Source organism: Paralichthys olivaceus, chromosome 10 (genome assembly GCF_024713975.1).
Source record: "Paralichthys olivaceus isolate ysfri-2021 chromosome 10, ASM2471397v2, whole genome shotgun sequence".
NCBI lineage: Eukaryota > Metazoa > Chordata > Actinopteri > Pleuronectiformes > Paralichthyidae > Paralichthys > Paralichthys olivaceus.
Window position 1 is genome coordinate 9,698,057 of NC_091102.1, and position 17,075 is coordinate 9,715,131.

Sequence of the window (17,075 nt, forward strand, 5' to 3'; positions counted from 1 at the left end):
AGGAAAATAACATTCCTCTTGTTACCAATCAGGGACATATTGAGCATCAAAACAAAGTTTTTTTTTTACATAATTTATCTCCTGAAAATATACATGTGACCCCATGAAACAGAAGTTGAGACTCTTTCACCACAGAAAATTAGACTCTTTCTCCTCTAAACCTGAACCTGAGGATTTACACATCTAATCCAAAATCTTCCAGGGCAGCATCCAGCACTGAAGGAAGCTGTCACTTTAAAGTACCTTTCAAAATGTGGCATTGTACCAATAGGAATTCATTGCAGCCCATGTTAATCCACTGTTGATCTACCCAAGGATCAAGCTGTTCCAAAATCAATAAAGCCATGAATGCTTGCCTTCTGGTCCTCCTCGAATCCTTTAGATCCTCGAGTTAATGCGATTTGATTCTGTGCTTCTGGTGTTTTGCTTTAGTGTTACATGAATGTGGAAAAAATAACGTTACATTTTCTGAATTCTGAAAAATCACCACCAAATGAACATTATTATAGTATAGGTCTCAATAATGGTTGAAGAAGATTTTATGTGACAATAATTATATTGCTAATAACAAAAAAAAAATAAAAAATGACACTGAGTCGAGCATATACCTCCACTAAGGCCCAGCAGTCCCTTCATGAAACTACATTTAAATTCACCAGATCTGATTTTATTTGTATCTGCACTGGCCCCAGCTGACATCTGATTGTCACCTGAACTGCCCCTGTCTGTACTCTTTTTTAAAATAATAATACAAATAAATACCTGACTCCATGTAATAAATGTATAATTTGTATAAGCCTGATAGCTAACAAACAAACAAATGCAGATGAAAACATTACCTCTTTGATGAGGTGAAAAAACTGGAAGGAGGCACATTTTGAATATTATTTTAAAGCAAGTAAAATACACTCATAAGGTTTTGTAGTGAAGTATTTTGCTATATAACTGTTTTACTTATATGTATATATATATATCCCCAAACATATCCCAGATACTCAAGCTGTGACTCAAAGATTTACCAGGGAGTCGAAAGCAATACTGTCTATGTCTGATGCTGTTTATACCTTAACTGAGAAAACTTCAGAAAAATCAGGTACATCTTTTCTCTCCTCTCTGATATTTTTATTACAACCCATGGTCTACGCACCCCTGGGCCCTTAAATGTTTTTCTGGTTTATTTCCCAACACATCCTCGGTGGTAGGTGCCGACTTGTAGCCCACACCCCCACTGGAATGGATGAGGCTGGATTCCACTCCATATTTTGTATTCCGCTTGTGCATCTGATCCGAACACACACTGACTCTGCACAGCATTTCCACTCCAGCGCAGCAGAGACCAGGAGGCTCCGTGCGCTCCGCGAAGTTGGATTCAACGCGCCCTGAGGGAGAATTGCGCACCGTCTGGATTCATGTGGCACCTCGACCCTCTCGGTTCTCTTGTCTGCGGCGCCGGGGGGACTTTGATTCATCACTCTGTGCTGCAGCACAGCCCCGTTTAGCTTCTTTTTTCTTTCTTGAGGAAAAGGGGGAAATGTGTTTACTCGTAGTTTAGTTGGGAAAGGCTTCATCAAGTATATACCTGCGGATCTGCTGCTGCTGCTGCATTTGGAGTTTCACCAGCAAGCGGGACCCTGCTGCAGAGAACCTGACACATTAAGGGATCTGTTGCAGAAGTGAACAATGCTCAGAATAGAGACCATCCTGTGCACTTTCTCTGTGCTCTATGTTGCGGCGAGGGCAGATTTTAAAGCGCGGAATTGCAGCGAGGTGAGGGAGGCGTGCATCGGGAAAGGCTTCAGCTTCGCACATGTTCCTCTCCAGGAGATCCCAGGTAAGGGTCAACACCTTTCAAATGCAGCTTTCCTGCATATTCATTTGAAGTGTGCATGGAAGAGAGCTAATGGAAACTAATGATCCCGCTGCAACTCATTGAAGATGCAACAAAAAAAGAAACGCTTTTATGGTGCAGGAGCGTCCCGCAGACTGCATCCACCACCTGTCACTCTCTGGAGTTGCAGTGAGTCACCGAGAGAAGTTTTTAATCCACACACAAGGGATGCGCTCAGATGCCAAATTGTCCTTATTGACCTGACAGGGTGGTGACCAACATCTGGAGCGGCCTCCTGCGTCCCACATTGACAGGACAGGACAGGACAGGACAGGACAGGACAGGACGCACAGCACTATAGTTAATGGGATAGTTCACCCAAAAATGGAAATTTACTCCGCCAATGGAAGGGTGGATGAAGTGTTTGAGTCCACAAAACCCTTTTGGAGTCTCAGGGCTAAACAGCATTGCAGACAAATTCAATACAATTGAAGTAACTGATGATTTATTCAAATTCGACTCAAAACTAGGTCATTTAAACCATGTTTGTAGCCACAATTCACATGTGAAGGCAGCTTTTTTACGTTCGAAGAATCGGTCACCATTTACTTGAATTGTATTGGACTTGGCTGGAACACTGTTTACTTCTGAAAGTCCAAAATGGTTTAGTGGACTCAAACACTTCACCCATCCCTCCATCGGCATAGTGGTAAGTAGATAGGGTGTGAGGCTTGGTGATTGCACCCTATAATGATGTCTCCACCACTGGACACACCTTGAGTCTGGTTCTTCGAGAGGTTTCGTCCTTTGCTCTCCACAATCGTGCTCGTTGTGGGAACTTTCGAATTTCCCTATATTATTGTAAACTGTTTACCTTACTGTGTAAAGTTTGTGTAAAATATGTTCCAATTTGGCGCAATACAATTAAAATAAGAATTGAATTCATATCAGCCAGCATCGACACTACATGTGAAACCAGCAGTGTTGGGATGAGTGTGTCCAGCAGAGGTCCCTGACAGCGCTAACCAAGCAGAGATAATGAAATGGTCAACTCTGCAGATTAACTCTGATTCCCGCGAAAATGAGGTGATAAGGTGAAGTGGAACTGCTGGCTCTGGCAATGCTTCAGTCCATAACCATGAATCACCCATTCTACATAATTTCAGCCACTGCCCTATACTGAGCAGTTATTTAATTTGTTATTGACTGAACGACACATTCAGGCCTGTATGGACAGTCACAAGGTATAAAACAGACAGAGATCGTAAGAGTTTATAATTTAGATTGAATGATTTTTAGTTAGATTCACTGTTGACTATATGAACCTGGAAAATTAAGCAACAGTATTTAAAATACTATCCTCAAAAATATTCTTGTTTACAAACAGGAAAAAGTAGATGACGATTAATATTTTATTACTTGTAACTATATAATAAAAATGACTCCTGTACACTGTGTTCACCCTACATCTATCCCCAAATACGTTCTAAAGGTTCATGATATTAATTTATACATTTCTGTGATTTACAGGATGTTTATTAGCACCAATATCAATACAGGTGTTATTTATGTGACAATATGTCTTCATCCAAAGGATAGAAAAAGACGTTTCCTATTAACCCAGCAGAGATTTCTCTCCAGGTCGTCATTGTTAAGCTTCAGGGCCAATGACCCTTTCTGTAGAAGCAGGAAATCTGCCACATGTGAAAAAAAGCTGCGTATTTGACAATGGGAGCACCTGCTCAGAGATGGGTTGAATAACAAACTGATTAAATCCTTTGGATCCGGGTCCCTGACATCACAACTAATCTCCCAAATGAGTGAAAAATGCAATCTCTCTCATCTCCAGATGATGTCACCCTGAATAAACGCCTTTTGATCTGTTCTTTGAATGAGTCCCATAACCTTATGCACGTCTGCCGGAGAGACAACACGTTATCAACACCTCAGCAAAATTCAAATGGTGATGGGCATGTCCTTCAGGCATCTGACAGACTGCCTTTCATTCATGCAAACAACATCGGGGTTAAGCCAATGCTTGACTGAAGTAAAAGTGGAAATGCTTGAGTAGTTATTGAAAAAACCAGCAAGTGTACTCACTATTAACAGTACTATTTTAATATTATTCTATAGAATTACTGTGGAGTTCAAGGCTTTATGAACTACACGATATGTATGTTGAAGGGTTTTACTGACAGATTCCTCAGTAACATAACAAAACCTCACACATTTTCTAGACCTTCATTGTAATTTTTTTTCATATCACTGCTGTGTAATATTAACCATTAGGCACTGGGTGCAACGGGTTAAGAGCACCCCTGCGGCAGATGGGGAGCATGTTCATACTTGACATTAGTTTGGAGTTAATATTCCAGTACTTGTAGATTAGTTGGTCCTCCTGGGACTCGATGGAGAGCGGCTCTTAAAGCTTCCCGTATAGCTTATTGTTTCTGTCAGCCTTACAGCTGCCATCACACTCTATTAACTCACTAATGATTTGAGAAAAATGTCAGCCTTGATGTTAGTGCTACACCTGCTGTATATAAATGATGCTTTCACTGCCCCTGCATGACGTACTGTACGTTCATGTTAAATGACGGCTCTTTGCTGTTTGGTTTCTTGAAATCAGCATTAGCTGATTCAGGGAGAGCCTTCAACGTGAAGCTGTGGTGACAGATGTGTGAGCTCTTGCTGCTTTTGATGTGAGATGCAATATGGGACCATGCTATATGTATGACGTTTTTTTTATGTTAATAAATACTTCTGTTTGCATTCAGCCTTTTTCAATATGAGATCCTCGTCTTGCCAAAATCAATCGTGTTTGTGATGGTCCAACCATCAGCAGATATAATGGTAGAATAATAGCAGGATATAGTGTTCACAGCACCACTTAAAATGCTCGGCTGCAGGTACAAGTAAAAAGCCTAAAATTACTGATTCTTTGCTGCTTTTGGTGTTTGGTCAAACAGAAGGAACCAGGTCAGGTGGAATGACAGCAGTGGAGTCAGTGTTATTGACTGAAATGTTGTTATTATCTAAAGTCTAAAGGCCCAGATGATACAGTAATTCCGCAAGACTCGGGTGAGCTTCTGCCTGCTGACCGGGGCAGACTGGAGGCTGTCAGCAGCAAAACGGTGAAGGCATTTTTGAAACATGGGAGCATGAGCATCAGATTTCTCTAAAAGTTTTTGGAGTGATCATACATCTTAAAATGCCCTGAGCAGCTCCCCCTCCACAGCATACCGTACTTTATTTTGATCTAGTTTGATTACTACCAAATCCACACATTTTTAGCATTTTAAATCCTTAACATTTTTAACGTTTTTCTTCGCTCTGGTTAAAGAGACCTGCTCTTAGTGTTGCCCTCACCGTCTCAGTTTCCAGTGCATTACCCAACGTCTTAGACAAGATGGGAAGATGTGGAAAGAGAGTCACACGGCTGACTGCAGGTTTCAGTGGAACTTCTTAACATGTCGTGTTCTGTCACCTAGTCAATCTGACGTCCGGCGCTGTTTACTCCCAGCCAAGAGACGGAGAGACGGGGAAGGAAATAACATTGCTGATATTTCATGTGATCCTTGGCTGCCTGAACAATGAGGCAAAACGATCTCTGCTGAAGCGTGTAATGTGCACAGGTTCTCCACTGTCGTGTAATGGGATGTAGGGGATTAAAAAGGGCTAAATGGGAGTGCCTGTGTGCAGGAAGGACCAGGTGACTTTGTTAGCCCCTGCAGCATACGTCAGTATTGCTGTGATGTATTGTCAGATTATTGTGACCTTCCTGTCAGTCACACACAGAGATACAGCAGATCTGCATGGGTAGTAGAGTTCTGCAGGATCACAGCTGTTGATCAGTTTATGCTTTTACATTTCACCCTGCAAACATCACACAGATAATTGAACTTTTGGGATTGGCAGTCAGTGATTGAGTTTCTGTGTGGCGCCAGTATTTGAGGCTGCATTCTGCCACATACAGTAATACAACGTGAATGTGTCCTACAGAGAAGCAGAGGGGGATGCTATCAGAAACGAAAGAATCCAAACAATCATCTCTTGTCCTGAAGCAGAGGGGGATTTCTCAAACGCTGCCTCCATCGCCGTGTCATCAATCATGCTCATGAATGCCAAAATGGCCACATGATGGGCTGTCTCTGCGGGTGTTCCCTCTGGAGCTGTAGGAAACATTTTGTCCTGCTTGTGTTTCCGCGTGGCAGCGTTAGAAACAGAGCAACGCAGCTCTCAGAGCATATCAAGAAGCTCATGTAGAGGAATGTTTGATTATTCTTATTTAATTCATTCACTGTTGTCTTTCCGCCGAAGTTGATGAGATATACATTTCCCCGTTGTGGGACTAATAATGATTATCTCATCTTACAGTTTGCTTTAGCACTGATTGAGTTTGTGATATTGTGTGGCAGTCAGAGATGCATTAATCTCATGTACAGTTTAATAGTACATAGAACACAAAAGTCTTATGTTAAAGGACTTGAGAACTTTTCTTCTCAGTTTGTTGAATTATAAATTAGGGTTTACTTTTCTCTATTGTTTGAATTGGACAGATCTCAGCTGGATTAAGGTATGAACTTCTGATTACAGAAACATTTGAATGAAAATCTTAAAGAGGTTTCACTCAGTTCCTAGACTGTGGTTGATGAACTCAAACTACTGACAATAGAATACTTCTTTCATTCTTTACTGGCGTTGGGTGTACCCAACCTTTTGCTTAATGTCAACTGTGATGCTCCAGCCTCTCCGCAACTCTCATATGATAAGATGGACGGATGTTTTTCTCTGCTACCTCAACCAAGGAGGTTATGTTTTTATCATTTGTTTCTTTATTAGTTAGCAGGCTTACGTCAAAACCACTGAGCTGATTTCTATGAAATTAGGTGGAGGGGTGGGACATGGCTGAGGGAAGAACCCATTCTATTTTCGAGCGGATCCAGACATTTTCAGAGCAGGAAAGGTTCTCGTGTGAGAGAGAGAACTGTGTTGCATGCTACTTGCGGTTATGTGCACAACTGGGGCTGAAAAAAATGAGGTCTGGTTGTCTGTGTGGATGGTAAACACTTTATGGGCGATAGCACTGTGCACTGCTAGACAATGCATCAACAAAACAAAACACCAAGTTTGATGTCTCTAATGTTATTATGAAAAGTGTTTTTGTTTGGTTCATTATGAAACAGCGGCAAGACAAGTTAGAATATGTTGGGCCGCCAGTCTAGACTAATTAGAAGACTGCTTTGACATGGCAGGATATGGCATTAGCCTTGTTGGACGAATGTGTCTTTCCAGTTGCTTATTTAGTCAGAAGTATTTCATGTAATTGACAAATTTGAAACCAGGTTGTCTAAATCCATTCATCGTAAAACTTTGGATGTTACACCTACTCTGTATGTCATTTTGAGGCTGCTTATTGAAGAAAAGATTTTTTTAATACACCGTGGGGATAGATGTCCCAAATACATTGATTCAAATTGTTTTTTTGTTTGATGTACATGCAGTGTTTGTTCCTTAGTCAGATGTTGCATCATTAGCTGATATTCCTCATACAAGCATTTTAATTTAAATGCAATATTGACATGTGCTCTTGTGTTTGCCCCTGTGAAGTTTTTCTGAGTAAATTATTTTACTCTAGACCTCTGGGACCTCCAGTATATGGAGTATTGTTCTTTGCGGCTCCCAAGAGGAAGATCTCCTCAGGTCTGTGAATTTTGAGTGTAGGAAGGGGGAGGAAGTCATGACTTAAGAGTTACTGTTTTTTTCCAAACACCAAAAGAACTTTCTGGATAACGTTTCTAAATCCTAATCCTGTCTGTGACCTAAGTCTTCTGTTTATTTCGGTTGTGGTTTCTCTTTCTGTTTCTGTTGCTCACAGCCATGGTCGCTGAAATTTTAATACAGCCTACACATTTTAAAGCTTGAAGGGATTGTAGTTGTTAGCTGGGCAGTTGTTAACCACTAAAATCATTATTCAGATATTTTCACATGAATTTCACTTGTATAATAACGAAGCTTACTTTTTCACTTGCAACATGTATTTTTTGAATATATCAACACATATAACACATGAAAGAGACTCTGGGTTATTGAAGATGCTATAAGCCTGATGTGCCATGTTTATACTGTTGATAAGCAGCAGTTGTCATATACTGTACATTACTGATGGAAAGATGGTGCAAACACAGCCACGGAGAATTAATATGTGTCAAACTCCTTTGAGATCAATTTACTGTGAAAAATGGTAATATAGGAAAATAGATTGAAGGTATTCTCCGGAGAAGCTGTTCAATGGTTTAAGAATCATTTGAAATGTGAAGGAATGAGTGCTCGTGCTGTCAACAGGAACTTGAATGGATGTTATTTTGATCTTGTCAACAACTGCCCAATTAAACTCTCACCTGGAGCCACTGAGAATTTATAAACACATTTCCACTATTCATTCATCCTATTTTTAAGCCTCCACGCCAGAGACAGCTGTGGCCGGAGGCATCATGTTTTCAGGTTTTTCCGTCCGCACGTCCTGTTCTCGTTAACACAATATCTCAGGGATGCCTTGAGAGAAATTCCTCATTTATGGCGAATGTGTTCACTGGGACTGAAGAATAAACTGATTTGAATTCAGCGGTTAAAGGTCAAGGTGATCTCTTAAAAAAATTTGGCCATAACATAATAATGTGCTAAATATGTTACACGCAGTTGTTTAATTGGAAAAATTATGAAGTGAAATCATTTTATATCCCAAAAGGTCAACACTTTTCTTGTTAAACACTTTTCTTGTTTTAACTCAGGAACAGAAGGAGAGATTTTGACCCTATTTTCAACATTTGGTCAGATACTTAAATGAAGACTTTGGTGCTTATATATATATATATATATATATTATATATGTATGAAAATGCTTGAGAATCATCCATGATTTCAATACATTCAATACTATTTGCATACAGCCATAGTTGTCTTCCTATTCCCTATCAGTGTATACTAAAGGCAGATTTGTTATAAAAATAAAAGCCTCAGCTCCCTCCCATAGATAAAATACAGTAAAATACAGTAAAATAATCTATTTTAATCAAATTCCACTGATAGAGTCTACATCAATATGCTGCCATACTCTCAAGCTCAAAATGTAATTTACTCATATTGAAGTAGAAGGTGGTTGAGACGTGTTACCTCAGAATCCCAGATCATAAAATGCCAGCAGGTATGTGAGTGTGTGACTCTCAGACGACTGGAGTCATTGGTCAGACACTCACTAGATATCTGACTACAAATAATTATTCTATTTATTATTTGTCAGAATGTCGTACACTGCTTCCAGTAGTTGACAACATCTTTTCCATCCATGAATCATCACTGACTTTTGAGAAAACGATCCCCAGGTTCCTATGTGTGTTTCGTCATTGACGTGAGAATCAGATTTGAGGCTTTTGGCTGTGACATATAGCTGGTACTTTTCCCCAACACCTCATCTGCTTGTCAAAAACCTAGCCATCATGAAATAAAGCCCCCTCGAATGCCTTGTTGCCGTCGTTGGATCTATCTTTAGCCACACGTCTGCCACTCCCTGTCTTGTTGACAACGTCTGACTAGACCTGATGTGCAACTGGAGAGGATGTCTGCCTTTACACTGCTCCTGAGGATGATTCAGTGCGCTGCATTTCAGCAAGTCGCCGTGGGGAGCTCTGCATCGTGCAGTCGAGTCAAGTCGTCTTCCTCGCGGTGAAGCAGAGTAGAGGGCACTTGCACTGTAGCAAGGTATCAGAACTAATAAAGGCTGGTTTTAGTAAACTAAGCTGTAAATGCTGAGTGAAAAGTAACGATCAGTGGGGGTTTGAGGCTGCTCCCTCCAGGTCTCCAAACAGCCGCCAGCTGCTACCTGTAGTGTGGACCTCTGCCATGCTCTACTTAGCAAGGTGACGCAGGAGAGAGTGGCTCGCTTGCTCGGGTCCAATTCTCAAGGGGCGTCTAGGCATGCTGCCCGCACGGATCGAATATCCACACTGGTCTTCTCATGCGTTCACGAGGCTTTTTATTACATACTTCTGAATAAATATCAAAGCCAGACATAGTGCCACATATGCTGATTATGCTGTGCCTGTCATTTGTAAATGTGCTGCACATGGTGTTAAGGAAATCTATACATTAATCTTTGCTGTAATGATTTTAGTGCATGAGGGTATGACACATGAATATTCCATAGTTATTAGCTACATACTCACAAAAAGGTCAAACATATTGTACAATTTGGTTGTTTATTTATGTTCTCTTTAAATAGTTATGCAAGGTTAAATCTAGTAGATTATTTTTCATATTTGTTATAACAAATTAATCTGGGGAATTGCTGTTAAAATGTATGATGAAATAAAAAATATTAATCTGTTTATTTTCTCAATTAAGTGTCTAGGGTTACAGGAATTTCAGAAAAAATAACAATTTGCCAGAGCTGGTGCAACAAATTAGGAAATAGACTAGTAGTCAAAATCCCTTTAAAATGAATATATTGTTTTCAGAGAAGATCCAAATCATTACTAAATCATGTCATGCAAGAGAGACAATAAAACCAACGGGAATAGACAAAGTTGTGCCATTGACTTTTTTTAAAAGTATATTGACTATATATTGTCACTCAAGTGTTAAGAGACATGTAAGAAAACATTTCACCTTAACAGTCCAAACCTTCAAAATAATCAGTTTACAATGATATATAACAAAGCAAATCAGCAAATCCTCAAATTTCACAAGGTGGAGGCAGAAAATCTTTGTGCATTTTTGAAATTGGCTGAAACTGTTAATCAGTCATCAGAATATTTATTTTTTCTGTAGATGAGGAAATGATTAATATAAGCTCAAGTGAACACCTTTAACATGTATGGTCACTTCCTCTTGGCTCGATTACCCAGCGTTTCCGTCTTTGAAGCCGGAGGAGTCAGTATCTGTTGCAGAAACGTTTTTTTATGTGAAGCTCAGTTTTGTGAACGACAACAATTTCTTCAAAAGCCGCTTTAAAAATTTTCCTCCGTATAGTGACAGAGGGCAGTTATGCATTTATATTCCCTCCTTCAAACAGTTTTTTTATGGTACTCTTATTCCGCTATGAAGCTCCATACCATTGAGTCAACACTCGGCTGTTTTATCATGCACACAGCCTTGCATGGCATGTTGCAGCGGAATATTTTGACATATTCGGAAAAAAATACTGACACATTTGCAGGGAGCTTGAAACTGTTCCAACATCTTTATTCCTGTCCCTTTTTCCTTCACGCTGACTCTCCTGAGGATGAGACCATCATACCATTGTACTGTGCTGCTTTTATTGTCGACTGTTTTATGTCAGTGAGATTCCATTTCCTCTTGAACCTGTCCTCGTTCACCCAAGGACATACACTCCTCTGTATGTGCATCCTCCAGTTATTTAAAAACAGGAGCAGGGCTTTCATTAGGACTTCTGACATGACCCAAAATGTGATAGGAATACTGTCGTTCATTCGTGATTGATGCAAGTTCTAACCTGATAGAGAAACTTGGCTATTCTGTACACAAAGGCCTCAGGGGACATTATTAAAAAGTGTAGGGGCTGTTCAGAATATGCAGATTCATAGATTCATGCTAATGTTCACATGCAACGAATGTTATTCTTGTGTAATTCCTGAGGATCTGATCTGACTTTCGCAGGGAGTTTTCTCGAGAAAGTCTGATCATCCATCAATCAGGGGGCGGAGTGTCACATATGCTGTGCGGTGAAACAGAAATAGTGAATGTACTCTGCATGTACATTAGCTGTGTTGCTTGTCTAAAAGCATATGGCATTAACTGAATGTGATAAGTGCCACAGCACCAGCAGCGTGAGCGGCACGTGACGGCTGTGCCACTGATCTGCTGCGTGTCGTGGGCGTCTGTTCACACATGGAGTGTGTCTGCTGCGTATCTGCAATGGTGCTGCTTCGGGGGGTTTCTGGTATGGCTACTGTATTCCCTCAGATATAAGCAGGGCTTTATACGCAGCTTAATTCCAGAACACTACAGTATGAAGCTTTGCGTCTTCCAGCCCTGTAGTAATAATAAACACTTTGTTAAAACAAATAAATGGATTAAGTTGTATAAATAAATATGTATATACAATATAAAAATACGTCACAGTTTTACATGCTTATGAGTGAATAAATAAAGACATTTCAAAAGCGTGGTTACTAGATAAATAAATAATGACAAATGAAATTGATAATGGAAACAACAGCGTTTGGGAAAAAAGTGGGCAGATTGAGACAGAGTGCTGTGATGTAACACACGTTAATTAACCCAAGATTAACTTTCTTCTGACTTGAATGAAGGTACTGATTCTTACTAAAACATGGTCTCATTGAGACTGTCATCAACATTTTACCAAACTAAATAACTCAAATGGTCTCTAGTGGTCATAGATATTATGACAGTAGCAAAGGAGGAAGTCAGGTGATGTGATATAAAGAGTGACATAGTCCACATTAGGACGATGTGAATAATGTTTGTTTCCAGTGTGAAACCAATAGTTTCTTTTATCCACCCAACCATAATCCTGTTTTTATTATTGTAGCCATGACAATGAATGCGCCCTAATCTTAAGGAAGTATCTATTTTGATCCAAACCACAATCTTTTCCTAAACCATGACTGTCCCATCATTCTATGTTATTATAGTAACCGTGAAGACCAGGGTTCAGTACGGCTGCTGCCTTGTGTAAGAGGTTTAGGTTGTTCAGACTGGAGGACTTGTTGGGTCTTAAGATCAGAACTAAGAGCTGCTATCACGCCACTGGTATTCAGAGCACTTTGCAGCTGTCTCTTGTTGATGAAGTGTTGAGACAAGGAAGATGAAACCTTACTGACATTAGCAATGCTGACCTCATTAGGACTGAATATGGCTTCAGGTCTGAATGCATAAAATGTTTGTCAGGGGGAAGCACGGGACACAGCAGATGGCAGAGCACATATGTTGCAGATCTCTTTGACCAGGTACACTGGTGATTACTTCTGAGATTGGCCTACCTCTGCTGGTAACCACAGGAACTTGGACACTTTATTTTCAAAACTGACGTGTATGTTACAATGATGACAAAAGTATTGTATCGTCATATGAGAACATATTACAGATACATTGAGGAGAATTGTGTGAGTTGTGTTAGAATTTATTTAAAGGGGCATGAGAGGGAAAGTGTTTTTGCTTCCACCTTATCTTCCAGCTGAAGTTGTTACATTGCTCTACCTGTGCACCGATGCAAGAATCGACCTAACAACAATGATGTATTTTTCAAGGTTCTAGAATGTGCAAATGTGACTAATGTAAATATGTGTATTCTTGAAATGGTAATTTGCTGTAAGACTTATTATGGATGGGTTGGCAGGGTGTGTTAGCACTGTCGCCTCCCAGCAGTTAGATACTGGGTCATGGGTCCTGTGGGTCAAACAAAAGCTTATAGTGCATAGTCATGTCACATAAAATGTCCCGTAAAGTTGCATGCTATACATATGCCCTATATATCATGTAGGAACATCAGGAAACCTCACTTAACCCAGTATGGAAATAATTACAAATGCATACAACAAAAGGGGCAATTTTGTCATTTTCTCAATGATATAATAATCCAAAATATTAAGCATTAAAAACACTGAACAATGTGATCTCATCTCAGCAGGAGGAAAATAGAATAGAGCTTCTAATATTACAGCGTCATTTGCAAGGATAATAACATATCTGAATTGACTGACACTTCATTTGATGACAGACATGGGACTGACGTGAGGAGATTGTAATTTATTATTATTTTATATATTTATAAAAAAATGTATTAAATTGCAGAGTGTTTGAATAACCCTCTCTCATTAAAACTCTATCTTTATAGTGGGACATTTGTATGTTTTGCTTGCAAGTGTTGCTTGTTTTGTTGTTTATGTATTTATATGAGTAGCATCTGCTTTGTGAATCCATCTTTAACGTGATCTGAGGCCAAGTTATGCATCATCATGTTAGTGCTGCACCAGTGGAGGACAAGGACTGGGATTGTTAAGCGAGGTTAGACTGGGACGAGTCTCTTTGTGTCACCTTCAGCTGTTGTTACTGAATAATCACCATTTTGATATTAGTGGGAAATTATTCCCCTTCAGCTCCTGAAGTGTAGCTTGCTCTGGATCACAGACACTTCGAGGTGGAAATTATATTTGGTACCAAAAAGCAAACAAGAACCCCATCTGCACAAGACTCAGCTTGGTGCAGACCAAACAAGTAAAGAAACATCCCAAAGCTGCACTGAGACATTTACTTGAAGAATACTTTTGTTTTCACAAGTGCTTCCAAAAAAACCCAAAAACATTGCAACTCTCATGGGTCTCCACTCACATCGACCTATTTTTCGGTTTGAAAGATGGGACATGGAGTGATAGACAAGCTGATAAAAGCTTAAAGCTATGGGAAACGTCACCATACACATCTAAATCTAAAGTGCTGTGATTTTGCAATAATATTAGTGAATAATAAGTTTATGATAAGTTTCTGTGTGTGTGTGTGTGTGTGTGTGTGTGTGTGTGTGTGTGTGTGTGTGTGTGTGTGTGTGTGTGTGTGAAAGAAGAGAGAAGAACTATTTAGCAATGTCAACAGGCTGTTTAATGGTTCACCTTTACAGCTATGACAGCAGATTACTGTATTTGTTGTAGTTATATACTTGAATGCAACAAAGTATTGTAGGCGGCTGTATCTGTGCCAGTTCACAGCTTTTTTTGGAGAAAGATGCTGAGTTCCATAGAAATGATAATAATGGAATTGTATTCCAATAATGTCTGGCGGCGGACTTGAGGGCACCACCATCTCCTGATATATAGCACAGCAGATTTTTTTTCCCAGGGCTGTGAAACCAGCAATACACATGCTCATTGTCTCCATTCTAGAAGTGTGACTTATGACTTACAGCTAAGTTTTTATTGCTAGGAACATACTGTATGAATCTATGGCTGAGAACCGGATTATGCTGCAGGACTTGTCTGAGAACGTCATGATCTATATTCTCTATAAATAACTGCAGTGGGAAAAAATCTCTAACTCTTTTTGTTGACTTGTGTTAATTGACCGAAATGTTTCCAACAATGTTCAAACCCAGAGAAATCTGTTTGATTCAAGGCAGCAGGAAGTTTCAAAGTCGCAGGAAGTATACGACTTTGTCCGTCTATGCTATAACTTCCAGGGTAAATGACGTATGACGAAGGAAAACACACTGTTGGCCAGTTAGTTGTGTTCTCCTCCCTTGTTTGTTTGTCACTCATGAAGGATAACAATTATTCTTTGCCATTTGCTGCGTGGCATGAAACAGCTTTGATATGTGACTTCATCTGTGGACGTGTTTTGCGCATGAGTCACATCAGGTAAATTTTCATCTGCAACTCCCATGATCCCACGTTGCTTCATGATGACGTCATACTGGTTCTTAAGTTATTGTTTTGATTGAGAGACCCCAAGTTACAAATTGTACGATTAAAAATGGATAAGGTGTTTTCTGAGGTCTTAGCAGGTATGGCTAACCTGGTCTACAACTTTAAACAGTATAGGTTCCTGGTCCCTACCACTATTTGTCCTCATCATAATCATAACAAACACATAGTTAGGATTGTGGAATGGTCAAGGTTTGGTTGGGTTTATGCACAAAAACAAACAATAATAAATATGTGGTTACGGTTCTGGAATGGTCAAAGATTAATTAAACAGCACTGACTACTACTTGTCACAGGAAACAGAATAGCTGCACGTTACGCTAATTTTAAGTCCTATATGTTAACAGTTGTCCTATATGGCTCCTGAAATGGATTTCGTTGCTCTATATATTGCATCACCCAGTTTCCTGCAAGCACAACGCATGTTAGAGGTTGCATAACAATAAAATGTATCAATGGGCTGTAAAAGCTGCTGCACACATGACCTAAAGGTTTGTTTTTTTGCCGGACAGTTTCAAAGTAACGTGATATGTATAGGTATAGGTATTATAGGAAGACAAAAGAAGACTCAATTCAAGTGTTTGTACTCGGAGGAAAATTAAGTGTAGGTGGAAGTATAATCAGTAAAAAGAGTTGAAAGGTGAATTTGTTTCGTGAGCTGCAGTGTAATGAAAGTTTGCATCCATCACATTGTATTAACCAAGACGAGGTGAGGTAACATGTGAAGCATATCTGGTATAGTGGCTGAACCTCACACTGACCCCTCAAGCATTTTTATTCTGAAAAGGAGCAGTGGTGAAGTTTAATCCAATCACATTTGGAAAGTCTAGAAAAGTTAAAGTGTTGCATTCATGTGTGTGGGCAGTATGCCACAGATCAGGCTTTGCTGTACAGACAGTACCTGTCAGTTGAAGGAAGTAATTGTTGGTTTCAGTTTTGATCTTGTTGACAATGGAATATCGGAAATTTCACAAAATCATTTTTATTAGGAAAAAAATAAAAATGTGAAACTGGAATAAAACACCAGAGTGTTTCTGTCTAAGAACAGAGTCTGTTCCCGCCTGCTGCTAATGGTCTGTAGATGGGTTTTCTGTGCTGGTTTAACCTTGGCTCGGAGGGTCGCGTCTTTTCCCATATATGGATGTACGACATGCATATTTTTAAGTGATGTTTTGCTCTGTTCAGACGACTGGAGCACACAGTAGGGTTGTTGTGTCAAGATGGATTATTTTTCTGTTCTTGATACATCTGATGAAAAGGCTGCACTCAACGTTTGGAGCCCCAGGGACGTCCAAGTACCATCTGCTTCTGAAGAAAGTGCGTGATGTTATGAAGTGTCCACATCCATATTTTTACAACTTTGTAACTTTTTATGCCTCCGTACCAGTGACCACAAGTGGACAGAAGCATTACATTTTTTGGTTGTTCGTTAATTCATATGCATGTACATCGGTACACGTCTGTCCCATTGTGGGGAACACGATATCTGAAGAACACCTTGAAAACATTTCTTCAAATTAGCTTGAAGGATAGAGGATGAACTGATTACATTTTGGTGGTCAAAGGTCAAAGGTCCGATTTTCTCTGAGCTCATAAAACACTTTTTTACCTTGTGAACATGATAGCTTTGGAGCACCTCTGGTTAGACTTATTGATGAACTTAGAATTTGGTGGACAAAGGTCATGGTCACAGTGACCTTAACTCGATGAGAGTATTCTTTCATATGTTCACTTAGACTCTCAAATTAACGGATTAGATATCTAATCTGTTAATTTGAGAGTCAGTTGTCAAA

The 17,075-nt window shown here is 39.7% G+C and overlaps 1 protein-coding gene across 2 annotated transcripts in view; it reads left to right on the plus strand.

Annotated features, from left to right (window-relative positions):
* Positions 1 to 1,289: 1,289 nt before the first annotated feature.
* Positions 1,290 to 17,075, plus strand: part of LOC109631434 (glypican-6) — a 79,221-nt gene continuing 63,435 nt past the window's right edge. The window contains exon 1 of one of the 2 annotated variants that reach the window (XM_020090200.2): positions 1,290 to 1,831. In XM_020090200.2, the coding sequence (XP_019945759.2) occupies positions 1,681 to 1,831 (151 nt within the window). In that variant the 5' untranslated portion in view covers positions 1,290 to 1,680. The remainder of the gene's footprint in view (positions 1,832 to 17,075) is intronic. The other variant, XM_020090201.2, reaches the window with a different exon arrangement.